General features: G+C 43.6%; 1 protein-coding gene across 2 annotated transcripts in view; it reads left to right on the plus strand.

Moving 5' to 3' along the window:
• The first annotated feature begins 506 nt into the window (after positions 1–506).
• SH3BP5L (SH3 binding domain protein 5 like) overlaps positions 507–26,911 on the plus strand; it is a 264,169-nt gene continuing 237,764 nt past the window's right edge. Inside the window, exons 1-5 of one of the 2 annotated variants that reach the window (XM_069634800.1) lie at positions 609–706; positions 11,202–12,096; positions 14,930–14,992; positions 16,601–16,729; positions 18,360–18,521. In XM_069634800.1, coding sequence (XP_069490901.1) covers positions 11,926–12,096; positions 14,930–14,992; positions 16,601–16,729; positions 18,360–18,521 — 525 coding nt within the window. In that variant the 5' untranslated portion in view covers positions 609–706; positions 11,202–11,925. Of the gene's footprint in view, positions 707–11,201; positions 12,097–14,929; positions 14,993–16,600; positions 16,730–18,359; positions 18,522–26,911 lie in introns of both variants that reach the window. The other variant, XM_069634801.1, reaches the window with a different exon arrangement.

A 26,911-nucleotide genomic window follows, 5' to 3' on the forward strand; every position in this document is an offset into this window, starting at 1 on the left:
CTGTTTTGTATAGTCGGGTGCAAATGTATTTTTGCAGTTCTGGGAAAAATATTTGCTGGATCACGGATCTGGGAAATCTGGATCAGCATCAGCCCTTCGATTAGGATACTCCTGCACCGATACCCAATGGAATGTGGGTCCCCCTGGTCACAACCCTGGCCCACCCAGATGAAAGTTCCTGGATCCGGGCCTGGTTTCGTCTGCTTTGAAGGCGGGTGACACCCGCCAAAAGCGGGTGAGTTGAGAGCTATGGCATTAATGTATAATGCTACAGTTAGAAATTCGCCCGGGAACGGGGGAATACCTGTGCTCAGCCAAATTGCACAAAAAAACCTCTTGCACATAACGAATCCCCAAAACACACAGAAATATCCCCCCAACCCCGTCCACTAAAATAAATATCAAGTATGAGATCGCTTTAAGACCTATTGTGGAGCAAATACACTTGGTAGCGGAGGAATGGAGTTGTTTTAACTGTCTTAATGTCAGACCTTCCGCTCTACGCCACGAGGATACGCCCGCCTTCCCGCTCGTGCCACGCCTTGCAAAGACGACACGTTGATGAAGTACGCAACCTGAGGCACGTAACTTCCCAGACACGCCCGAACGTGCAACCCACGTGATGACGAGAGGCGGAGCGTTGCTAAGGTCCGTTCCTCGGATGGGAACTAGACTCTACCGTAGAGAAGTGGGTTGTCATAAACTGGTAAGGATGTGGCTAGAACAAAAAATAATCGGGGTGGGTTGGTGACGCAGAGGCGTGAAGGGGCGCTATTAATGTATTAACAGTTTTTATCGGCTGCACGCGGCGCACACATTCGGAGGGGGTGCTGGGGTGGGGATAGGCTTAGGTGCAGCGACTATGAGGATACGATGCACATACGAATGGCACGGCCCGGTGTTGGTGGGTGGGGTGCAAAACTGAAGTCTGATATTCTGAGAGGTCACAGGCAGGATGAACTGGTAATGTCATTAACAGCAGGCATGGGTGCAGATGGTGGTGGGGGTCGGGGTGCTGAACACAGTGCCCCATTGGAGGTGTGCATCCTGGAAGTAAAGTTGCTTGGGGCATTAAACCTGGTAACCGTTTGCAGGGGGTATGTGGTGCTCTATGGGTTACCCTCATTTGTAAAGTATGGGGTGGCTGTGGGCCTATATTTGGGAAATGTGTGTTCGGGGTGCATTTCTATTTTCACCTTCGTATTTTATTGTTTTGTTTGGTGTTTACTTTGATCGTATTATCAATAAGAATATTATAATAATTATGACAGAGAAGCCTCAAAACGTTAAACGGGGAATCCCTCTGTTTCATTTCACGAATCAGATGCACATAGGGCCCCTTCCAGTGTGCATGCCATCTCTAGTCTTTCAATCTCTGTGGCTACTGCAGAGGGACCCCTGCCTCACCCAATTCACTCACCTTCTTCTGCACAGAACACAAAACCATATGTACGAGACCCTGTTGGTTAAAGAGAGACCCTCGTTTCTCTCAGACTCTGCACCCTATACAGAGAGACATTGTGACAAAATGACTACTGCTCTGCAAGAGTACATGGGTGAGTAGTGAATAAAACTCCCACTCAGCACAACACTATTACTAAACCGGTCCTAATGATAAAGGTGAAATAGGCACAGCCAAACTGTTTTACTTCCTTTGCCTCTTAGGCTAGCGCAGCCAAAGACAGGCCATACTCTTCATGAGGGGTGTGGGCAGGTACAGAAAGAAACACAACAGTAGTACTAGGTTACCCAAATAACAGACTGTCCAACCAAGGTCTTATAACAAATATACACACAACTAATACAAAATACTACTGGTGCAACCTGTAAGGGAAAGCAGACCTTAAAATAAAGGGGAACTTTGGGTTGGTAGACTGGGGTACTTGAGGAAAGATTTGAGCAACAAAATGTCAAAGTTGATGAATATGTCTTTCCAAAGGAAGAGTCGAGGGATTAAAAGTCACTATGGCCCTTCGAGGCAGACCAGGGGGACATGACCACTTCAAATACCTTTTTAGTTCTTGTCTTTCAGGGCTGGACAGTGTTGAGACAGGCTTTTCGGCGTTGGACCAGTTCCTTGGCTTTGGAACTGGAGTCGAGTCAAAGCATAGGCTCAAAACCTGCCTCTTGCTGATGTCCAGTGTATACTTGAAACTCAACCCCTCCAAGACCGAATTTCTGCTCCGCACCAACAACACCGAACACCCAGACATACAGACCTGGCTATCAACCATGAACTCTTGAGGGATTCACACCTGAGCTCACCTTCAGCGCCAAGTCCCTCGGGTTCCACATCGACAAACACCTCTTCTTCAAGACGCACATAGCTAAACAAACTCCGACAGCTTGGTATCAGCGCTCCCTCCTGCGAAAAATCAAGCCCTTCCTCCCTCTGGACAGCTTTAGATCCACCGTTACTTGTCCTATCCCACGTCAATGGGGGCAATGCACTCCTTGAAGGCCTTCTGTTGTCCTCCCTTGTGCCCCTGAGAAGTGTCTTACATGCAGCCGCACGCCTCAAGGGTCTACACGGATATAACCACATCACCCCGGCCCTCGTCAACCTTCACTGGCTCCCATTACACGCAAAAATCACCTTCAAGTCTTGCTGCATCTATAAGGCAGTCGCCCTCAAGTCACCCAACTACCTTGCAGAGAAACTTCCGCATCTCTGGCGGACAGTGCACCACCAGAAGCCAGGACACGTGCAGACTTGAAATCCGCCACTGCAAAAAGCCAAGGACCAGAAAACAAGCCTTCTCTGCCTATGCCCCAAGAATATGGAACCTCCTCCCTGTTGGCATCAGACTCTTCCCCCACACTCCTACAATTCAGAAAAGAACTCGAGACCCTCCTCTTCAACAAATCTCTCCGCCTCAACACCTAGGCCATCCCATCGTCCCTCATGCCACCTGACTCTTCCCGCTCTTCTCCCTGCCACCGGGTACAGCTGTACCCCTCTGTGCCCCACCCCCCTCTGTACATCTGTTCTGTTGTTACCTCTGAAAAGTACTTCGTTATGCATTTGTACTGTTGTATACCTCCTTTAAAGCACTCTGTTGCTTCTCAAAGCTCGATAAATACTGTAATAATAATAAAAAGAGCAGCTTTGACAAGATCCAGTAATGCAGAGTGGTTCGGCAGCGACTTGCGGTTCAAAGACACTGGGAAACATCAGGTGACGTTGGGTCTGCAGCGCTCAAAATCTCATTGACTTTGGATGTGGAGGAGCGGAGACTTGCCTTTGACGGCAAGCGGGCTCGACTGGCTCAGCATGGCGTTGTGGTACTGTGGCGATGGCTTAGATATTGAAGAAGCTTGTAACCAGGAAGGCAGTGTCGAGTTGGGGATGCTAGAAGATTCGGTGGGTCTCAGATGTGGAGTCGTTGATGCTTTGGCATCATCAATCAAAACTCTGAGAGACAGAGTCAGTCGAGGATGACCCTGTTGTTTTCCTTGCAGACCCTTGGGCAGAGTCGAAAGTGCCCAAATTGGCATTGGGGCATTTCAGAGATCAAGCGGAACCAGAGGCACTACCTCAGTCCTTTGATGCTGGAAGACCCCGTACATGGTCTCAGGGGAAAGGCAAGTCCTTTTGTCTGCTCTTCCCAACCAGGAAGGTTTGTAGAGAGCACTTGTAGGGTACTTTCACCACCCGTGGGCAGGGTACTGGGTAGCAGTGTCTCAGTTGCAATAGGCATTGTCCAGCAAGTTTGCTTACAAATAGGTGCTTTGAACTATTAGCAAGAAAAACGTTCCTCTTCGTTGGAGCTCCTGGTATTCTCGTCACTGACGGAGGATTTGGAAGTGGTCTGTACTCCCAATTCGGTTCCAGTGAAACCGCCTTAAAGCAGTGTCTAAACTAAGGGGTTGATTTCTTCCCCTTACATAGACAAAATGGTACCACAGATTGGTCCATAGCAAGCCTGATGTTATGGATCTGTTCCAGTTTGCTGTATAAATGTCCTTTGCCTTGCGATATCAGACTCAGGAGTGCCTTTTTTGCAGGAAATGGGGATGTGGACTGTAAGTTTAGGAGCTCTAGCAAAATCCAGAATAGGGAGACCTCTGTGGACTGAAACTCCCCTTCAGGCTACTCTGATTCTGCCCATCTACCTGTCTTTCTACATCCAGTGTTCTCCAGTAATCGGGACACCAGTGTGAGGTGGCCATTGTAATGACAGGTCTATTTTTCAGGCACCAGTTCCAAATGAGCGCTCCAGTTTCCGGAGGGGAAGGTGACAACCCCTTCCCAAAAAGGGGTCTTTACATAAACGAATTTGAGCAAGAAACCGCAACTGCGCCTACCCTCACTTATGTAATTGAGGCCCAGCTGCTAGTGTGTGGGAAACGGGTGGAATAATGCCCTGATCCACCAAAGAATTAAAGCTGATCATATCCCATACAACAGAAGCGCCAGGGTCACATATTGTTGTGGAGAATATTAAAACACAACATATATTTTAATTGTGAATAATTAAAGTGATTGCATACATTTCAATCATATAATTACGAAGGCCAGCAAACACGTGTTTCAACCCACCCGGGTCTTTTTCAAGGCTAGAAATGTGAGATCATTCAGGATTCACCTGGCAAATATATAAAAGAAAGCAGGCGTTCTCGTGTGCCTGTGTTCTGTGTTATTCAGACAAACTCATCAATACTTGGAACAATTAACGAAAAATGTAATTGTTTAGCAAAGGAAACAGTCGGATCCACATGTCTCAATTCAAGATACAATTATATCGCAATGAGAAAGAGTTCTGAATTAATGTTTCTGGGAGAGCCTAACAAAATGTGCATGTATGTGATTTCAAGTATCACAATTTAAGGGTCTCGATACCCTGGTCATGCACAGCATGCAAGCAGTGTTACAACCAGGGTTGGTACCCTTGAATTGTGGTACGTGGAATCACATTCATGCACATGCTGGCACCCTCAGGCTGTTGCCTTCATCTGGCCTTAAAGTATTCCACTGTGTTCTTATCATCTTGTTGCCCTTTTTGCTCCTGTTTTGACTACATCAGCACCTTGCTGGCACTGTGAGCTTAACAGCTTTTCAGTGGACATTTAGTTATTCAGTGTTGCACTGGATGCCTTTCTTTGTTCTGTGCCAAGCCAATAAACCTATCCTATAATAATCTGCAGCTGCTCGTGCCCACCCTTAATTCCTTTATCTCTCCGTTGTAATTGGTGCATCCCAGAGGTGCCTCAGGCTGGTTTTTCCAGCTATTTTGTAAGGGGGGCAAGCAAACATTTTGAAATTGCCCCCCCCCCACAAGTCTCATGGGAGTTTGGCTTTTTGATAAAGCTGGTCCTGTGAGCCACTCCTTATTCTCCCTATTAGTTGAAGTTAATCCAAAATCTGGTATTCATAATGCCGTTATCATCAATTGTCGCAGTTCATCGGAGTCAACGGTACAAAGCCTAAACCGTTGTTAGTTATAATGGAATATTGGAAGATACTCTGTGACTCTGCGCCAAAATATTCGCGCTTAGTTAGATTGAATTGTATAACAGACCCTTGATTTTTCAACCTTGGTTAGATTTGATTGCATTTCTAGCCCTTGACGTGTTTCGGCTTCAGAGACTTTTCCAAATCTGGGCTGATGAAACAAACTGTATTTAACCAATCAAATTGTATCACAATGTTTCTACATTCATCAAATTGTCCCCAATGCATGTTTCCCCAATATTTGCCAAGTAATGAAACGAATATATACATCATTCATGAGGCATAAAAATAATGCAAAAGTAAATTTTGACAGAGATTGAGGATGGGTAATGGGGAGGATTGCACTGGTGATGAGAAATAAAAATTGCATTTTTTATGTTCATTCGCAAATATGGAAGGGAGGGTGATTGAGGGAGAACGAAACAAACAAGAACAATCAAAAAAGAACAAATATAATAAACACAAATTGAGAGAGAAAAAAGAGAATACATTTGTTAGCAATCATCTTCAGTCCTAACTCTTATATACTGGTTATGTTTTGTTCAGTAATGGGTCCCTTACCCAGATTGTTAATGATATATTTAGTCAATATGGTGGTGCATAATTATCTTGGGCTTAATCCCAGACTTCCTTCCTGTCAATTATATACAAAAAATAAGTTAATGCCTCTCAATGTACGCCAGAATGGATATGAGTGCATTTTAAGCCTGCCATCGTCTCCATGGTCATTGATTTACGTTTTATTTTTGCAGTCAATTGTGTCACTAATTAGACCTCATGTTAATGCATCTGCCCGATCGCGTAAATATTCTCAATTTGAACGCTTATGCTACTCGATTGCTCTACCAACTAACTCAGTGTGAGCATTTATATGTGAAATAAGCTCTTGTCTGACATTATTTCATAAGCAATACAGACGTCTGTAATCCTTACCTCAATGCTCCTATGTCACTTGCGTTAGCTCTATTCTCGTTGTCTGGAACGCCATTGCCATCTTGGAAACCTTTGTTATAAAGGTTTCCATGGCGACACGGCGTGCCATCCACCATTTTGGTAATTCCGTTGCTACTGTGTTGCTATAGCAACCACACGTTCTTAAATTGAAATGAAATCGTTTTTCCTAATGCATATTAACTTGGAATACAAAATCCATGAATGTGTACACAATTCCGAGCATTTAAGTCTTACCCGTAGTTGTTATAATGTAATTTAAACGTTAATATGTAAGTGTAATCCGATTATGCAGAATAGCTCTTAATTATTAACTTCAAGCCCAATTGGATTTCGCCTATTCCTAATGCTGTTTCCCTAAAATCCGTCTCCATCTTGGAGGCCTTTGTTAATCAGGTTTCCATGGCGACTCTGTGTGCCGGCTACTACGGTATTCTGCTATGAATAAAGATAATTTCTATGCTACATCTTTTGGGGTGCCATACCATTCCAATGCGGCTTGCCGGCTGTTATTGTTGCTCTCCCTGCGGTATACTGCTTTAACTGAATATCAATTTCATGCTACACCTTTTTCGGTGGCGTACCATTCAAATGCGACGTGCCGGCTGTTAATGTTGCTCTCTACAAGTCTCTGTGACTTATATGAATGTTTCTTTTGCGATTTCTCAATTAACTCCAATAAATCTCATCTTATTATATATTAACTACAATAAATCTAGTCATTATCTTGTTTTATTAGTGACTCTTGCAAATTTCCTAATGCCTTCTTTGCATCACTCGTGACAGCATGGTTGTAGGTTGCCACACTGCTGAGAAGCAGTTGTCAACCGCGAGCGGGACGGAAGGTTGCAGTTTAACCTCTAAGACCACGCCCAGAACAGCCACGCTAAGGGCGAGGAAAGACGAAGTTCTCCTCGTATAAATTGAAGAAATTTGAAGATAGTGGAGAGAACCTCATGGACTAAGACCGTGTACTAAATAGGAGACGGTTTTCTTTGGCCTGTGACAAAGAACACAATTGGGAGGCAACTCCGCCTGTATGGCAGATACACGAGTAACTTTAATAAGTGCATAACAGTTGAAGATTCAACAAGAGAGATTGCAAATTGTGGTATACCATTCAGTGTGTGAAAACCAGAACATGAACTAAGCCCGAGTGCCCTGAGGACAGCACCAACTGGATACGCAATAGGGAATATTTGCCTTGCCTAGCCTATTTTTCAAGAGATATATTTCTATGTTGGTTCTAGAAACACATTGTTGTATCAAGTGTTGACACATTCCTTTTTTGCCCGTATAAATTGGGAAGGGCATAAACAAGAATGGTGGCTCCTTGTGGAGAATACACCATAGAAAGGCATAAATAAGGTTTCTGGCGTGTTTGTTTTTATGCCTCTAGTGGAAATGCACACACAATAATATGTGGTTAAGTATGTGTTTTGAACAAATTTATGTGTTGTTTTAACATTGTGTATTTGAATTGATGATATGTTGTGATAAATATTAAAATATGTATATTTTTTCAACAACTGCATGGCTAAGAGCCCTTGTTTGGGGTAAAAGATGCAAAGGATTAAATATGTATACATCTAGGGTAGCTCACTCGGAGCGGTAAGGGAAGGAAGCTGATTTGTGGGATCCTTTTGATTTAGCATGGTTGTAGGGACAGACTTTGCACTCAAAGATATCATTCCATAAATTACCCGTTTTATATATCAACTGTTTCAAACAATGGCACAATTGATGTCCATACCTTTCTTATAAAAGTCAATAAGGCAATTACAATAATTGAGGTCATCAATACCCATTCGCAGATTCCATGAACTTATATTAAGCAGCACACCATTCATATATAGTTGCCCAATCATGTTCCACACTCAGAGGAACAATGCCATCTCATGGTCTGTGTTTAGCCCTATTGCAGTAGTATTAAAGTGACATATAAGTCTTGCTTTCGCTTCTCGTAATGCTTTTACTCTGTCCCCGCCTCTTTTGGACAGGGTTACGTGCTGAAGACCAATACATTTTATTTCGGACTTGTCATCCATTTGGTGTAAGCTCTGCCAATGTGCTGCCAAAGGCAAAGAAGGATCTTGACTTCCAATTTTACTCAAATGCTCACGGATCCTTGTTCGAAGTTCTCTTTTCGTACTGCCTATATAGATTTTTTGACAGACACAGCGAATGCCGTACACAACATACTTTGTTCTGCAGTTTATTCCTTGTTTGATTAGTACTGTTTGCTCATTCAGATCCTTGAATTATTTAGTTCCATCTATGATGAACTTGCACATGAAGCAGAACCCACATTTCCGGAACCCTGTATCTTCTTTTGTTAGCCAGGTGTGCAACCTGGGCTTTTGATGTCTGGTAGTAGGGACGGACTGATCAATGATTTAAGGGTATCCGCTCTTTTGTAAATCAACGGTGGTTTGTCCCCTACAAATTTATCAACATGCTCGTCCAATTTAAGTAAGTACCAATGTTTCTGTAACGCCTTTTGGATTTTGTTGTAATCTTTATTGAATTGGGTGATGAACCTCATTTCTGTAACTTCTGAATTTGGTGATTTGTTTTTCTTATTAAGGATATCATCCTGTTTAAGATCTCCTGTTGATTCAAAAGCTTCCCTGACACTGGACATTGAGTATCCTCTATTGGTAAAATGCGTATTCAGTAATTTGCACTCCTGTTCAAATCTATTCTGTTCTTGGCAGTTGCGCCTCGCGCGTATATACTCCCCCCAATGGTATGTTCTCAATGGTGGTTCTTTGGTGACAACTTGTGGCGTGTAACACCGAATTAACTTCAGTTGTCTTCTGTATGTCCAAGTTTCCAGGTGATGATTTGTGACACTGATTGTAAGATCTAGGAAGTTAATTTGTCTGGTGTTGCATTCTCCTATAAATTCATGCATTCTCCTATAAATTCAATGTCAAAATGATTCTGATTCAATCTGTTGGTAAATTCAGAAAATAGTTCTTTGGATCCTTCCCAAATCAGTAAAATATCGTCGATATATCTCTTCCACAATTTAATTCTAGTACCATAGTCTGGCTCTTGGTACACAACTTCCTCTTCTAACATGCCCATAAAGAGATTGGCTAACGCGGGTGCACATTTTGTCCCCATTGCGACCCCTTTCTTCTGTTGATATATCTTATTGTCAAAAGTGAAAATATTCGAATCCAGTGTCAATTGTAACATTTCTTTCAACATTTGTACTTGCTGGTAGAATGAGGCAGAGTCATTCCTGAAAGTGTGGTCTATTGTTGCTATTGCCCATTTATGTTGAATGGACATATACAGTGCTTTTACGTCTAAAGTGGCGAGGGTGAAAGAATCTTGCCATTTAAATGTTTGTAATAACCGTATGACAGAAGTAGAATCCTGTAAGTAAAATGCTAAGAGGGTTCGCCCTTGGTTTGAGAATTTCATCCAAGTATTCCGATAGGTTCTCTGTCACCCACCCGATGCATTGGGGGATAATTTGATAAATGTAGAAACATTGTGATACAATTTGATTGGTTAAATACAGTTTGTTTCATCAGCCCAGATTTGAAAAAGGCTCTGAAGCCGAAACACGTGTTATCAAGGGCTAGAAATGCAATAAAATCTAACCAAGGTTTAAAATCAAGGGTCTGTTATACAATTCAATCTAACTAAGCGCGAATATTTTGGCGCAGAGTCACAGAGAGTATCTTCCAATACCCCTCACAGGTCTGAGACATCTTCAGCCGCCCATGGCCATCACACAATTTATAGTATGCTCACATTCCACAGCACCAGCATTACGCTGTGGCCCATTCAAATACCTTAGCGTACCTTACACACCCTTCCTTTGCACATTTTCTTACTCTTCTCATTTCATGCATGCAAGCCATTGCTTCCATGAATCCCTTCATCAGTTTGCACTTTCATGGTCGTTTGCCAAACTAGCTGTTCTGTGTCAATGTTCTTCCCACCTTCCCTTTCCCCGAAACCCCTCTCTCTTTTCCCTTTCCATCTCTTCAACAGACCAATGTCTGGTTTATATCTATGGAGGGTTACAATTAACTCAGACGAGGACATGTTTTTAGCACTTTAAGACCACCATAGTGGTGACCTGTGCATTATAAAAGCCTAATATCATGACATGACACTTACTAGGAGTGATAGGGGTGTAAAAACGGGGAAGGTGCCTACAAGTGCACAGAACTGAGGAGACCCTAGGTTTCGTCTCGTGCAAGGTCCTCGAGTTTCTTATAGTTGTATAGATTGGGGAGGTGTGGACCCCGGCTTTGGGTGGGAAGGGGTGTTGAGGCAGTTAGTCTGCACAGTTTATAGGTGCACATCATGGAGTGAGTGTGGGGTGGTTGCACAGACTGAAGTCTGTGACATTTCAGCTTCTGGTAAGACTGAAAAGGGCTGGCCACAGGTTATCTACTGAAGAATAAAGAGATCTGAAGGAGGTTGTCGGCCTGTAAACCTCCCTAAGGTCAATAAGTCCACATTAACATTTCTCTGCATGGATAGAGTTTGGAGTCCTATCTTATCCTCTTTTGGTGGGGCAGGAAGAATGGGCATCTTTGTTTCTGTCACAATGGTATATTGAACCCAAGTGGCTCTCCTGATCGTGAGGGTGAAACTAGATCCAGTGGTTGAGTACAACACATCATGTTGTTGTTATTGGAACCATTGCTCATAAGTATTATATTATTCGCCAGGATAGTTGTACACCAATATCCCATCTCTGGAAGTGGTATGAGGGCAGTTTGCTTTTCTATCTAACTTTCTTTTGCTTTTTCTATTGCAGAAAATCTGCTGACACACTTGGAAATGTAGGCACCTGAATCACCCAGAAACCCTCCTTCGGCATTCATTTTCTTTTTCAAATCCTTATACTACCCTAGATGTTGCACAGATCATCCAATTAGGTGCAGGAAAAGCTATTGCCAAATCCCCAGGAACCCAACCATTCTCCGAGAGGAGGGGGTGGAGATGGAGGGAAGACACTGCTCGTTCCCAGTGCCTGAACCTTTGGTATCTCCACCCCCTCTGAGATTTCCTTTGCCTACACACACCCAGAACACCAAGCAACATTACGTTCTTCTGATTACTTTTTAATCAGTGACCTGACATCCAAACCCCAACATTTTATGTCCTTCTGAGGGAACAGTTATTGTGAATTTACATATCCAGCTGACAGTGTTAACAAGTTCTCGGTCTAGATCATGCACAATTGAGGACCCTCTCCCTTATGTTCGGGATGCTGGGTTGAAGATGTTTGGTCCTTCCCATATCTCACACCTTGTTCTGCTACACATAGCTTGCTCTTTCTTGTCTTTTCAATTCCTGGAATTGCAGACCTCACCCACCATTCGTGCCCCCACACCATTCGACCTCGCCTCCCAGAGTCGTTGAATTCAGACCTGCCACACCCAGTTCTCCCTTGCTAATCTTGACCCGCATTCATGGATCCCCTTCACAATCTCCGTTGAGATCCTTTTGTAACAATCATCTCAGTCAATTTGTGGCTCATGGAGTCCAGAGATGGCCGAGAGACCCCACCTGGGGAGCTGCGTCTTCCCACCCCAGGGGGCGAGGGGAGGGAAGACACGTCTGGGGAATGCTGCCCAAAGGACATGAAGGTGAAGACTGAAAAAGAGGAGCTGGTGGAGGAGCAGGAAGAGCTGGACCCCAGGATACAGGTGAGGGATGGAATTCTGCCTCATAACTACATGGCTATTTTTAGAATAAACTCTAATTCCAGTTCTTTTTCCAGGCACAGAGAATTTCTCTTTCACAAGTCATTGCTAGGCACTTTACACAGATGTTATGTCTTTAACGGCATGTTGCAGACTACCGAAAGGAAAGCATTGTAACACAACCCTGCATAGAGTGCTCCTCTTCCCCCAAACCTTTAAGGAGATGAAGGAGCGCATAACCCTCAACCCGGGCAGGGGCACAGTATAGGAATGTCAGACTGCTTTCTAGAGGATACTCAAAACACCTTTGCTAGGCTGCAGGAACCTGAAAGCAGATGGGGAGAGTGGGAGGAAGAGTGATTATAGGGACATGGGAGAGAAGGGAGCCATCTTAGTATACAATAACTATGATCTGCACAGGAGTTTAGGAGGGTAGGAAGTATGCAAAGAAGTACTCGCAGACGGAAAACGCACACATTTTAACAACACTGAATTTAATATTTCCTTTTTTTTAAATTGTAATATGGTTTCAAAATCAAAACCTTTCCCTCAAAAAATAACGAAAACATTCAAAGAGCTAAAAAAAGCATGCAATAAATATAGTAAAACGGACATTTAAATTACAGTAGCAGCATAAACGTTTAGGCACTGTAATCCAACTATAAAGTGACCTGTGCGCCATGAAGTCTGTTAATACAGTACATATAATATGAGCCTATTGATCTAGAAATATCCACGTATAGATTACAAAATAATCAATATAACTGTTGACTTGCGTATATTAGGCCATATCAGTATTACTATCATATAAAGTGACCTGTGCATCATAGGTTAAATTTATCAAATTAGTTGGCCCTCAAAGCGTCAGTGGTATTAATGAAATTAATTACTGTGATGCCTTATTAAGCATCAAACTAGTATTGACCATTAAAGAGTAATATACAGTTTGTCACGTGGAAATGATGTGACCCTTGCCTCCCCATTCCGGTATAATAGCAATTGACTAAGCAAGAGAGTAATCCAGTAACCCCGTAAGTATGGACTGTTGTACTAGAACACTCTAGCTTGCATCTTTTTAAGATGTTCTGTTTAGATGTTGGTATTTGTAGAAGTATCAAATAACTGCACCTATTTGAAAGTTGACAAACCGTTCTCTAATACTTGATGAATTTCTTTCAAGAAACAGAAAAGGGCAAGGATCAAAGACAATTGCTTGCCGTACATACAACGGGCACAAAATGATTCCCTGCCTAGTGACTTGTCAATGTGGACGAATCAGAAAATGTCTTATTCTCAAAGCTATGATAGAATCACAACCAATAACTATATGTTTCATAAATTCCAGTTAATTTTTTCTGCATAATCTACAATACCTATTGTTTTTGGCCACATTTCTTCTGGGGCTGAACTTAATAGGAAAGTGGTTTTCTTAATACAATGCTGGGCATTGCATGCAGCTTCTAGATAGAGCTTTGACAGGATATCAAATATATTTACTGCTCTCTACTAGCCAAATGTAATTGCAGTACTGCTCAGAAGACTCGCCAGATGCACATTGAAGCCTCAATAGTTAGTTTATATACTCTGTCCACTGCATTTTATATACACAAAAAGACCCTGCGTATTGGCCATTGGGGCAATATTTAATGAGAGCATGGTGGGTCAGAAAGATATATTTGGAAATAATTCTATTGGAATTTATAATACTTTGAATGTACACATTTTAATGATGATCCTTTTTTATTGTTTAGGTGAATTGTTATTTTATGAAATTCAACAATCTTTATGCTAGGTTTTTAAAGACCTTCTTTTTTTCAATTGATGAAATGTAATTTTATAATGGTCATTTAATGGTTTTATCGAAATAAATCAATTGCTGACTGACTGAATATGGAGGTATGATGTGGCCTGTAACCCAGAGACGGGTGAATATCCTTAACACTGGATGGGGTTCGGGGCAGTAGTTCAGTTAGTGATATCTACGGTTTAAAATCCTTTTGCCAGAGATAAATGGAAAGAGAAAAACAGGTACACTGACATGAATTAAAGAACTATGCGTTGTAATTAAGAACTGGCACTCCACTGAGCGTTGTGGACCAATTTCCCACATTTGCTAAGAGAACAGTTTTGCAAGTGGTCAATCTAGGGGGTAGATGGGTGCTGCAAGCAGAGAACTATCAGCCCTTGGAAATGTCCTGCAAATTTGCAAAACCAAAAAAGATAAAATGGGGACGATGGAACAGAAAATATGGTGGTTGGTTGAAATGACAAACCTGCATTTTAAAAACAATGTTTTGTTAAGAATTGCTGGACACCAATGATAATAGAATGGGGTCCCGGAAAGGCCAGCAAAAAAGAACTAGGAAAAATGACTGAGGTTGGTACTTGAGAACAAAAGAGGTCACTAGAATGGTTTAGTAGTTTGTGAAAACAAATGGTCAACAAGGCACATTTTGACAAATCTGTTACACCGAACAATTTGTTGTTTTAGCATATAACCAAAATTACACCAGGCCACAAAATGTAAACTCATCCCTAGCTATTGATGAGCGAGAACTCGCTCTTGGCAAGTAAGGAATTGTGTGTGTGTGTGTTAAAAACTGGCATTCAAGCCAGAGGCAAGTGACATTTATAGTAGTTTGCAACATGCCAATGTTACCCCTGAATATACATAATAATTATTGTATGAGAATCTTACCAGAAATTGCAGGGAAAATCCGTGAAATGTCTTACACACTCTCCCCATGCATTGGTTGCTATTGCGTGCCGCCTTCTGCCGAGGTGGTCTGTGAACCCCATGCACCTGATGCTTTTTTCCCCCTCTTCCTTCCACCAGGAGGAGCTGGAGCAGCTTAACCAGGCCAGTGAGGAGATCAACAAGCTGGAGCTCCAGCTAGATGTTAGTATACACTTCTCTGTTTACGCAACCTTTACGTTGGATCCATTAAGCAGACCACCCAGCTTATTTCAACATTGTTGTTGCTTCCGGCTGCATCTCGGCTCTGTTTCTGCTGCACAGCTATGCTCAAAGCATTTGGGTATGTGTGGAAATCTGTGAGATTCCTTCAGAGGAGCTATCTGGCAAACCTAATGCTAAGAGACGTGGAACATTTCCAGTGATGGTAACAGTCTCTTCCAGAAAAAGGGAGAATGAGCACTTTCAATTAACGTATTTTATAAGCTTTGAGAAAAATATTGATTGAAGATGGCGGTATGACCACTGTACTACACCTGCATTTTTGTGGGGGTGGCTTGTAGTTTGTATTATGGTTAGTGAACATAATTGCAATGTGTGAGCTCTGGGGGAGTTTAGCCTTCAGTTCCTCCTACCTTTTTGCATAATGAAAATTCGTGCCAACTACTTAAACCTCCCTGCTGGGACGGACCCATTCGCAAATGAGGTGTTTAGCATGAATAACTACTGTTGAAATCGTAGCAGACTTATAATACACTTCATAAGTGGTCATTGTTTACACCAGGCCCTTTTTTTTTTTTAAGAAAAGGGTTTGGCAGTATCCCTGTGCAAAGCGTTGGTGTGATGTGTGTGCTTTGTTAGAAATCAAGACCTGTTTATTGCTGTATTGCATCTGCATTATAATTTAGACTCATGGTGTTATGATTTTATTTTTCCTTCTTTTTTCTGTCTGTATTTATCCATATTTATTTTGTCAGTTCTTTCTATATTTATCCACCTTTTTTTCTCGTAAGATAATTTGAAACCAGTATTATTCTGCACTTGTTTGAATGAGAAAAAAATTACATATCGGTGCACACTTAGACAGAGGACACAAACGGAACTGAGTTGTTTCACATCAATGTCTGCTCCATTTTTATCATAACAGCAAATGGTTGCTGATGTGATTGCTGCTGACCTAAAAGTTATGTTGTCAGTACTTAGAATTGAAACCATTTTTCATACAACGTTTACATTCTTCATGCTGCGAGTCCACAGTGCAATAGGTCTGCGTTGCTTGATTTGACAGCACGGCGAACCAAGCAGAAAGACCTGTTTTTCCATTATTTTATTCGTCTGCCTTTTTACAAATAAATACATAGAAAACATTGATTTTCATCAGTATTTATGTGTAAAAAAAAAAAAACAGCAAAGCGGAAAACTGGGAATCTTAATTATAATCCGGTCCTTGGAGCAGATATCGATTTTTAGTCGGACTACATTTTCACCATTGTAACTGCTGGGAACAGCAGAAAATTACCAGCAATGTCCTTTTTCGTTAATGCTGTACTACATGCTGTCGATACCTGTATTGAAGGCGGTTGGGAGCATGGCATAGGAGTGCAGGCCATTGTTTTGTGTAATTTTGTGTGCATCTGCAGATTTAGATTACCACTTTGTCTACATTTCTTCTGCAGTCTACCACAACAGTACATAGTCTCCCCAGTGTGTGTGCGCCTTTCTGTCTTTATCAATCTAGGAAGTTGTGTAATCTTATTTTAGGAAGGGAAGCATTTTCTTGGGGGAAAACGTGTTCTTTGCTGCCTGCTGCAGGAAGCCAGGACAACCTACCGGAGGATTTTAACTGAATCGGCCCGGAAGCTGAATGCCCAGGGTTCACAGTTGGGCAACTGTATTGAGAAGGCACGCCCCTACTATGAGGCCCGTCGGCAAGCCAAGGAGGTAACTAGCACAGCAGGGGCCACCATTCCATTCTGCCTTGCTTCTCTGTTCACTTCTTGCCTCTTCTATTCCCTTTTTGCCTTCTGCCCTGTCTTCTTTGCTCCCTCCCCAGCGCTTCAAATATTCCTGTGGGGTTTCACAAGTGCTATGCAAGCAACCAATGTAACATCCCCAGGCACTCTGACACCACTTGCTGTTCAGCCCGTGCATTTGTCAGTCATGCCCTAATCTCCAGCTTCAAGCACTCTGAGAAACACACCCACCCTAGTATGCAGCTGTCTGTAATATCCAGAAAGGACCAGTCTCCAGTTTTGCATTTGACAGGATCAGACAAGCAGACAATAAGCTATTGACTTCACAGAGCTAGGTTTCCACATTCAAAGCTACAGACTAAGATTAAGCCTCACTTATTGTTTCGCATGATCAATGCAATAATTACAACTGTGTGCTGTTGCAGGTTCTCGAGAATGAAGCAGTGAAGCACAAACAAATGACAACAAAAACACCTGTGAGAAAGGTAGGATAGACTGCACCTAGGGAACATCCTCAAGCGCTCTTTCACCCAGGATTCTAGACAGCCGTGGCCTGTGCTATCCAGTCTCTCCAGATGTTCTCAGGTCAGCAGCCCATGTGTTGTTCTCCGTGCCCTATAGTGCAACTGTCCCAGCTTGTTATTTGACTAATACTCTACTTTCTCACTCTTGATTATCTCTGCCGTCGCTGCAGCTACATTGAACTCTTGAGGCGGGCAGTAAATGGGTCTTAATATGTTGACTCCTGTTACCCTGGCAGTGGGGTGACTGACTAGCAGATGTGGCTCAGACCATTGCTGCTCCCATGCCCTTTCCCCATGACTTCCCAGTCTCATCTTGAATATCTTTTAATACTCCCAACACTGATGCACTGACCTTGTAATCCAAGTATTCAATATTGTGTACATGCCCGGCCTGTGCAGCCCTAAAGTTCTTTCTCCTTTTTTTGTGTTTATTTTCTTGAAATCCCACTTGCACCAGTTCTTTGCTGGCTGTTTTCAACATTTGCTCAAGTTGCCCCATGGGGACACTGCACCACTGCCTCCTGCCTACCTTTCTCTTCTCTTGATCCTCCCACCTGGCAAATTAATTGAAAGCTTTTCCTTTGTAACACTCTTCCCTCACCACTCTTCACTCTTACGCCCCTTCCCACTCAATGTCTTGTATTCTTGTGCCTTCCTCTACTTTCTCCTTAACTATTTCTTTCCTTCTCTCAACAGTCACTGGATTTCTATTCCTTATTTATTTTGGTACTTCAGTGGGCTTTTCCTCTTTGTATCGTTTCTAAACTGGATTTCTCCCTCTTTTTGTCTCAATCTGTATTTGCTTCTTTCTGTCTTGATTTTACCTTGTTTTTAATTTCATTTTTAATTTTCTCATTGAATTTCGTTTCTACCATTGTCTGCATCATTCACTCCTTTCTCTTCCCTTTGGGTCAGTCTGTCTTGGCTTATCTTTTTGTCTCTGTACCACTTATTTTTCTGGTGTTTCCTTACATCTGGTATGTTTTCGTTTTTGTTCTGTTTGCTATATTCTTTCTTACCAGACTTTAAATTGGTCTTGGCCTTGACCTATCTTTTATTTTCTTCCGGGATCAGGCACAGCTGGAGACCCAGAAAGCTGCGCTCAGGTATGAGCGGGCGGTCAGCATGCACAACGCCGCCCGCGAAATGGTCTTTGTGGCCGAGCAGGGATTGATGGCTGACAAGAATCGGCTTGACCCAACTTGGCAGGAGATGTTGAATCATGCCACTTGCAAGGTAAGGATGGATGCTCTAGAATGTGTCCTTTAAACTTGGTCATATATGATAATCTACCCATGCAGTAGTGATAGAAAGAATTTTGTGTGTAAAAACTAAAAAAACATCAAACTAGAATCTTCCAGTGGAGAGAAATGTAATCCAAGCAAGGTAAACACTGAAAGACCAACGATAACCAAGTTATGGAGCAGCACAAGAGCCCCGTTGTATGTCCGCATGATGATTTGTTGTCTCATTGTGACGAATGGGCTTATTTTTATATAAATATAATTGGGGGACAGGGGGTTCCCCATGCACATCCTATCCCTCTCTACCACTCCCGTCCAATTCTTCTACTTCTGACCTTCTCCCCATTTTATTCTCTTCTGTACTGACCTTTCCATAACCCTATGGGTGTCAAAGTATATTTGCTAGAATAATTTTGTCACTCAAAACTCAATAGAAACGAATACCCATCATTGATGCAGTTTTGTACCATGATGATACAACAGCTTAAGTCTGATGAGGAGGCATAGTAAGGGTGCTCTTGCATGTAAGCCTTCTTACCTAAAATGTTCCCATTGGCCAACAGAGGAAAAATCAATATGTAAGTGATGTGTGCTTCTCAGTGTTAAGGGTGCATTTAACATGTCTCTAGAGGATAAGGGGAGTGCCCAACAATCTGGGGAGTCCAAAGGATCCCACAGTAGATTTGCAAGGCAAGATTCTACCACCAAAGACGGGGAGGGCTGCAGGTAAGCATTCCCCGCCCTATGGAGATTTAAGCAGCCCACGTGGGAGAAACTGAGTAAGGGGATATGCAAGCAAGCTCTGAAGTTGTGCATAGGAACGGCCATTTCCTTCATCGGCACTGGCCACGCCTCTGCCCACCACCTGCTACTCGGAAACCTTAAAGACCCTGTCTGGGGCAAATCCCTGGTGTCTGTGGCAGACCAGGCCTGTTGTGTGCCTTGTGTGGAGTGTGCAGTCGGACTCCATGGGACCACCAGCTCTTTGATCCCTTGAGCACCTGATGAGCTCTGCTGTGCCATGGCATTTGGTCTGGGCTCTATTGTTCACCTGGCCCTGGCCGCTCCTTGGGTCCTGGGCACTCTCCTGTCTCTCTGGGGCCACCTGCCTTGTCCATCGGCACTAACCATGCCCCACCCTTCCAGGTTAAGTCCTGCACTGTCTGCGGCGGTCTGCATCTGTGTGCTTTACTACTATGTCTTTCATCTCTATTATATACTCTCACTGAATGCCGTGCCAGCCCTACAGCCTTCCATCTGGTGCCCCCCTGACTCTGCCCACTGTTTGCCCCCTAGCCATTTTCATTCCTGGACATACTCTTTTGTAGCAATTTGGCGCTTAACTAAGATCTTTCTTTTCTCTTTCATTTCTTTGTCTTTCACTATTTTCGTTTACTCCCATGCCATTCCATATACCAACTCGTGTAACATCTCAAAAATCTCCTTATCATGTCTCCTATTCAAATTTGTGTAATTACCTTAACCCTCTGCTACCTGACCCCCTGTGATGAGGGCTAGCTATCCATCAGGAAGGCTCATAAAACCTGGTTTTCCCTCAAGCAACCTGACAAACGTTTACTATTACACACTTACCTTCATGACCCCTTTGCCTGACACTGCCAGCTCCCCCCCAGTACATTCTCCAGAGCAAGGTAAAGTATAATTTCAGAGCAGACATGGCGATCTGATTACAAGGCTACATCAAAAGCAAAGCTCCAACTGAGTCTCAAGGTACGCAGTTAAGCACCACTTCGGTGGGCACCAGTCTCAGGCACGGCCGCCCATCCGCACATATTTGCCTCCATAGACCAGACTAGAGCACAAGGCACAACATCTTTGCCATCATAATGCAGCTACATCCTACGACAAAATAATTCGGTCTAGCTGGACACATACCGAGTCTCCCACACTCGAGCACTCGCCTGACCACCTCTCAACACCCATCCACATGCTTGATCATCCTGGGTAGCTTACTGGGGTCCGGCCATCCCACCCAACTCGATATTTTGGCCAAATGCACACACGCATTTTAATCAGTTTGTCAACTTTCCCATACCTTGTACTTCTGTCCCCCAAGGGCGTTCACCCCACAAGCGCATTGAGGCCATACTAATAGGATAAAGCTGTTACATAAATGACAAACTACTACTAACTATAAAACATTGTGATTTGGAATGCTTGTTCTGTTTGCAGTAAAGCCCACACTCCTTGACTTCTTCCTACGCTCTAATGTCCATTTCTTATGCATTACCAAGATGTGGTGTAATTCTTCCAATTTTGTCGTCCCAGCTGCACACTGCGCTACTTTTTCCTTGTCTTCTCACTCACGATGCAACAAACTGGTTGCAGGGACGTGAACAGTATTTTGTATCATTTTTCCTTTCTAATTTCTTCTCCCCCTCACAATCCTCTTGTATTTTCATCCTTTGAATTTCATTGCTCTGTTTTTCATAACCCCAACTCTGTTGGTTTTCTTATAATCTATCGGCCTCCTGGTCCTGTGACGTACTTATGCGATGACCTTGACACTTTTATTTCCCTCTAATTTTACCTCTTTCTTCTTCTCTGGTTTTTCTTGACTTTTATCTTCATCTTGATTCATCGCACTCTTCTACTCCTCTCGGTGCTATTCCTGATTCCTACCATCTTTCCCAGATCCCTTCCCCCTCACTCTCATGTCTCTGGTTCATGCCTTGACTTTAGTTTTCTCAACCTCACCATCGTTTCTTTGATCTCCGCCCCTCCCTATGTACTCTTCTGACCATCTTGTACTTTCTTTTACATTTCTGATTTCCTCTGCTCCATTTACCGTCCCTTCTTCTGCTTCATTTCTACATCATGATTCTCTGATTTGATACTACTAGTTTCATTTCAACCTTCACTTCTTCTGTTCTTTCCTTGAATTCTCTCTCCTCCCTATCTGCTGATAATGTAACCTCGTTGGTATCCTCTGGCATTCTGGGACCCTCTTGATTCTCTCTATCCTGATCATCCTTTCTTCTAATCTCACAAACCACCACAACATTGGACGACTCCTTCTGTTTGTTTGTCTTGCACTCTCTCACGTCAAGCTGAATGACGTTGGAGAAGTCGCACTCGCTGTGTGACCTTGCTTCTCTATCTGCCCTTCACATTTTCTTTGATTCCTTCTTACTGTTGGCCAAACAAAAATACTTCACTGAGCTCCTCACTCCTCTGCCTCTCATCCACGTTGCCTGTTCCAAGTTCTCAATCATATCCTATCCGTTCCGTCTATTCATCCTCCATCTTCCTTCCTTCTCTAACTTTACTAATTACATTTCTTTTGAAGTTGCCCATCTTCGTTCCCCCATTTCCTCCAGGTGTTCTTCTGTCCATACTGAATCCCCCCCCCTTCACCTCTTCAACCCCTTCCTCTTGTCTACTTTTCACCCCCTTCTTGCTGACAAACCTTCGACTATTCTATCTAAAGCCTACCCCAATTCCACCCCTGCTGATCCAGTTCATCTACTCTAATTCTCAGTCTACTCTTTCATCATCCCAAACCTTGCAATAGTCCTCGGTTCTCTTCAAACTTTCCCTCATCCTTTAAACACACCTCTATAATTCCCATTTTCAACAAGCCATCCCTTGACTCCTCCTTACCTTCCTAATACCACCTTATCTCTTGTCTCCCCTTTCTCTCAAAACTCTTGGAGCGTGCTGTCTATAATCGGGTCTCTTCCTATGTCATTCTGCTGTTCTCCCTCTCTTATCAATCGGGAGTCAGTTCTTTTTAAATCTTCGGAGCCCGCTCTTCTTTCAGTCTGCAATTCCCTCTTGTCAGCTCGATATTCTGAAAAATCCTCATTTCTTATTCTACTCAATTTATACACAGGTTTTGGCATTGTAGCTTACTTCTTCACTCACTTTCTCAACTGGCCTTTTGTGTTTCTGTTCTCCAATGGTTTCGTTTCAACATATCTCGCTCTTATTCTGTTTCTTGGGCTGGTTTGTCTTCATTTGTTGTTGTTCCTCTTCAGTATGGTGTCCCCCAGACCCACTTCTCTTCTCTCTGTACACAATTCCGCTGTCTTCTTTTTTCTTTTCCTTTTGCCTCTTGCACCATTTCTGTGCACCTGCAGACCGAAACCGTCAGCACCTTGGTACACGCAAGAACTCGACCTCAGTAAAAGTTATCAGGAAACAAGAGAAAACCTGGCGCCGCTCCAGGATCTCATCCGACCTGGCGCTCTTCAAGGATCTCCGAGCAACCCACTGACAAGCAGATAACAGAAACAGGGTACATACCAAGCTGATCTGAGTTGAAACAGGTATTCATAGGAACTGCAGGGGCAGAAGCTAGCTGTAAATAAAGAGATGGAGAGAAAGCAAAGACAAGCAAATACACTGGGCAACACAGATTGATCAGAATAAAGGGTGTACTGGAATATGATAAGGGGTCTCCAGGGATTAAGGAAAGCCCTTGGGATCAGTACCAGCAGATTACTCTTAACAACAGTCATACAGTGCGTCATGAGTTTGGCGTACCGAAGAAACTGTTGTACTCATTGCAAGGGTAAAACTGGAGACCATATATTGAGGTAGGTAAGACTTCAAGGGACTAGGCGAAAGCAACAGAAGTCATTCCCATATCTGATCTAAACGGAGACCAACCCAGGGGTTACACTGTAAACGGATTCAACGCGGAGGCACAGCAGTGGACCAATATGTAATACAGTTAGAAAGCAGCCTCGAAAGAAATAACCAGATACAGTACAGGCTAGAGAAACACAGTACAGAGCATAGACTGTAATATCAATATACACAAGACAAAGGACTAAGGCAAGATTGGTCGCTGCCAACACAGCGAATACAAGAGTACTTAAGAACGGGCACTAGAACTATGGACTGAAGTCAGGAAATATTGTGGGCAAGGAACAAACAGGAAAACTACAAAAGGCTGGGTTTGCAGAAAGAAAGAGAGGAAAGCAAGGCAGAAACAGGGCAAGTCTGTGAAGCAGAAATGCTTACAGAAAACAGGGTGTTTACAGAACGTCAGAAAGACAGAAAAGATATGAGTTAAGAACTGAATGTCTCAAAAGGTATCAGAAGTCAAAAGCTCGAAATCAAGGAAAGATTGAATAACAGGCAGGCTTCAAGGCAGGCAGCCCAGAGGAGCAGGGCAGAAGGCAGAGGAGTGTGACAGGGCTGCCAGGCAGGGAGCCCAGAGGTGAAGGGCAGAAGGCAAAAGCAGACTGGAGAGACTGGAGAGGGTGCTGCAAGCAGCAACCGGATTCAAAAGCCAAAATTAGGATTTTCAGGAAAGGTCAAAAACTGTGAACAGGAGCACAAGCACAACCTCCCAGTGGAAGCAGTTGACTGACAACTGCATCTGTTCAAAGTGAGCTTATAAAGGCCCTCCCAGCCAGCAGGCCAACAGGGTGGAGCTGATTGCAGTCTCAGGCAGCTGTGTTGGCTTCAGTAGCCTGCAGCAGTGGTTTCTAATTAAGGGCTCTCCAGCTCTCTGCAGCCTAGCCTGCAGTAGTTTGGAATAGCTGAATGAAATCAGGTCCTCTGCAGCTCTTAGTAGCTTGCTGCAAACAAATATATTTTGTATGCCTCCTCCAGCCCTCTGCCTTTTGGACAGCATACATGTACCAGAATGCATCTGCTGGTTTAACCCAAAAGCCGGAATGGAACATGAAATTAGATTGGTCCAAAACTGCAGCGGTAAAACAAGTAAGTAAATGCATAGGCAGTTTGCAGGTTTTAGCTTTGCAAGTATACCAGAGTCTCTGAATGTGCGCATGTAGCGGTGCTGGGCGGCAGGTGAGTAGGATCGTGACACCTACTATCGGAACACCCTAGCAGAAGCCAACAACAAAGGCAGAGCCCTCTTCAAAGCAGTCAAGTGCGGCATCAACCCGCTACCCACCCCAGCCATAGCGCACTCCATTGAAAAATCCACCGCCATCGACACCTTCTGCATCGACAAAATCAGCAAGATTTGCCAGCACATAAACACCAGCTCTGCATCCACAGGACCCACCTCACTTTCCTCCTTACGAAATCTCCTCACCCTGGACAATATTCAAGACACTCTTGACAGAGGACCTGGTAGAAACCCTGGCTGCCCTCAAAACTACATTGTATAAAGGCAACCTCCTCCCAGCATCTAACCTCAAGACCCTCCCTGCAGAAGCTCTCCTTCCCTACCTGGAGACCATCATCTGCTCCCTAACACATGGCACCTTTCCATCAACCCTAAAAAAACAGGACAAATCCTCCTCCTGCTAAAGAAACACACTCTGGATCCTGACAACCTAGGTCTATCGCCACATCGCCCATCTTCCCTTCCTAGGTAAGAACATTGCGAAAGCGGTAGCCGCATAACTGCAGCAACACATCGACACCAACAATCTTATTCAAACCTACCAATGCGGGTTCAGACCTAGATGTAGCACGGTGACCGCAACCATATAGGTGGTCGACACCCTCAACATCCTTGATGACAGCCACCCCTGCTTTTTGGTTCTACTCGACCTCTTAGCCGCTTTAGACACAGTAGACCACTAGGTGCTTACAGACACTCTACATTGGCGCATGGGATCAGCAACCTTGTCCTACGTTGGTTCAAGTCCTACCTCGCCAACCGCCAGCAGTTGTTTCAGATGGACTCCTAGATCACCAATGCTACCTGTAGGGTTCCATCCTTCCCCCAGTGATCTTCAATCTATTCATGGAGCTGTTGAGAGCCCTCCTAGCCACACACAACCTCCACATCCACCAATAGGCCAACTACACATAGCTATACCTCAAAATCGACTCCATCAAGGACATCCATAGGCTCACAACCCGGCTCTCGCGGATCCAGTCTTGGATGACCAGTCCATACCTGAAGACCAACCCCTGCATGACCAAATTCCTACTCCTCACCAACAACACTAACACCCAGACATACAGACCTGGCTATCAACGATGAACTCTGAGGGATTCACACCTGAGCTCACCTCCTGCACTAAGTCCCTTGGGCTCCACATCGACAAACCCCTCTCCTTCAAGATGCACATAGCTAAGAAAAAACTCAAGACAGCTTGGTATCAGCTCTCCCTCTTGCGAAAAGTCAAGCCCTTCCTCCGTCCGGACAGCTTTAGATGCACCGGTCCTATCCCACCTGGATGGGGGCAATGCACTCCTCAAATGCCTCCCGTCGTCCTCCCTTTTGCCTCCTAAGAAGTGTCCTAGACACAGCCGCATACCTCATTAAGGGTCTATGCAGATACAATCACATTACCCCGGCCCTCACCTACCTATACTGGCTCCCACTACACGCACAAATCCCCTTCAAGTCTTGCTGCATGATCTGTAAAGAAGTTGCCCTCAAGTCACTATGAAGGCATCAGGAAGTAGACACAGACAACTGAGTAAAGATTGGGTCACAAACTTTTATTAAAATAAAGGGAAGGGTGGAAAAAGGCCTAACTTGCCCTCTGCTAAGGGGGATACCTAAAACTAATGATAGTGTGTGTCAGGAAGTCCAAAGCAAATGTCTGTATGTCCAAAACCTATACTTGCCCTTAAAACTACTTGAATATAATGTGTAGGGATGTCTGCATCAAAGTGCTCAAATGAAAGTTCAAAGCTTCTTCCAGCTCTTGGTTGGAAAAGGAAGGCTTTCCCCCCTTCCCCAAGACTTTTAATGTTCCAAAACAACACAATTCCTTGGGACACTTCCCAGCTTTCTGGCTGAGTTGTCTTTCATCAATTTCACCAATATCCTACAGTTCGCTTCTTAATTTCAGCTCACCCAAGTTCTCCTTGACGGTCCAACATGAGCTTATGGATGCGTTAAGTAGCTTACCCTTTAGATGAGTTTATTCGCTCTAGGCACTGTTGTCGGACCACACAGTCCACCCATTACTGGTCATGCAACAGACGCACCTTACTTGCTGCTTCTTCACAATTACACTGCCACTGTTTCAGCTTCACAATTGTATTGGATTTATCCTCTTGGGGCTTTTTCAATACTTGGTTTGCCACCATTCACTTGTTATATTTTCAAATGTTCTTAAAGCTTTTGCAACTGCTTTTTCGTTCAGTACACACAGTTCTTTATATTCATATGGCACTTGCCAATGCTCGTTTTTTTCAGTTTACACAATTCACTGTTTCTTTGTATCGGGGAATATCACCAACGGCTTTCTTTCGGTTTGGTATTCAAAACGCAAGGGTTCATCTCATTTAATTTCAGTCACTTTAAATCTATTATCCTCAAATTCCCAGTTCACTCTCCTGCTGGGAATTTGCACCCTGCTCGCAGGCGTTTTCAAAAGTTCCAAACTTCACTTTTCCTTGTCCCTCTCTTGCCCTCTACAATTTTGTCTTATTCACAATTCGGTGTTCACTAAACAACCCTTTCAT

This window comes from Ambystoma mexicanum, chromosome 13 (assembly GCF_040938575.1).
Source record: "Ambystoma mexicanum isolate Mex_15411 chromosome 13, UKY_AmexF1_1, whole genome shotgun sequence".
Lineage (NCBI taxonomy): Eukaryota > Metazoa > Chordata > Amphibia > Caudata > Ambystomatidae > Ambystoma > Ambystoma mexicanum.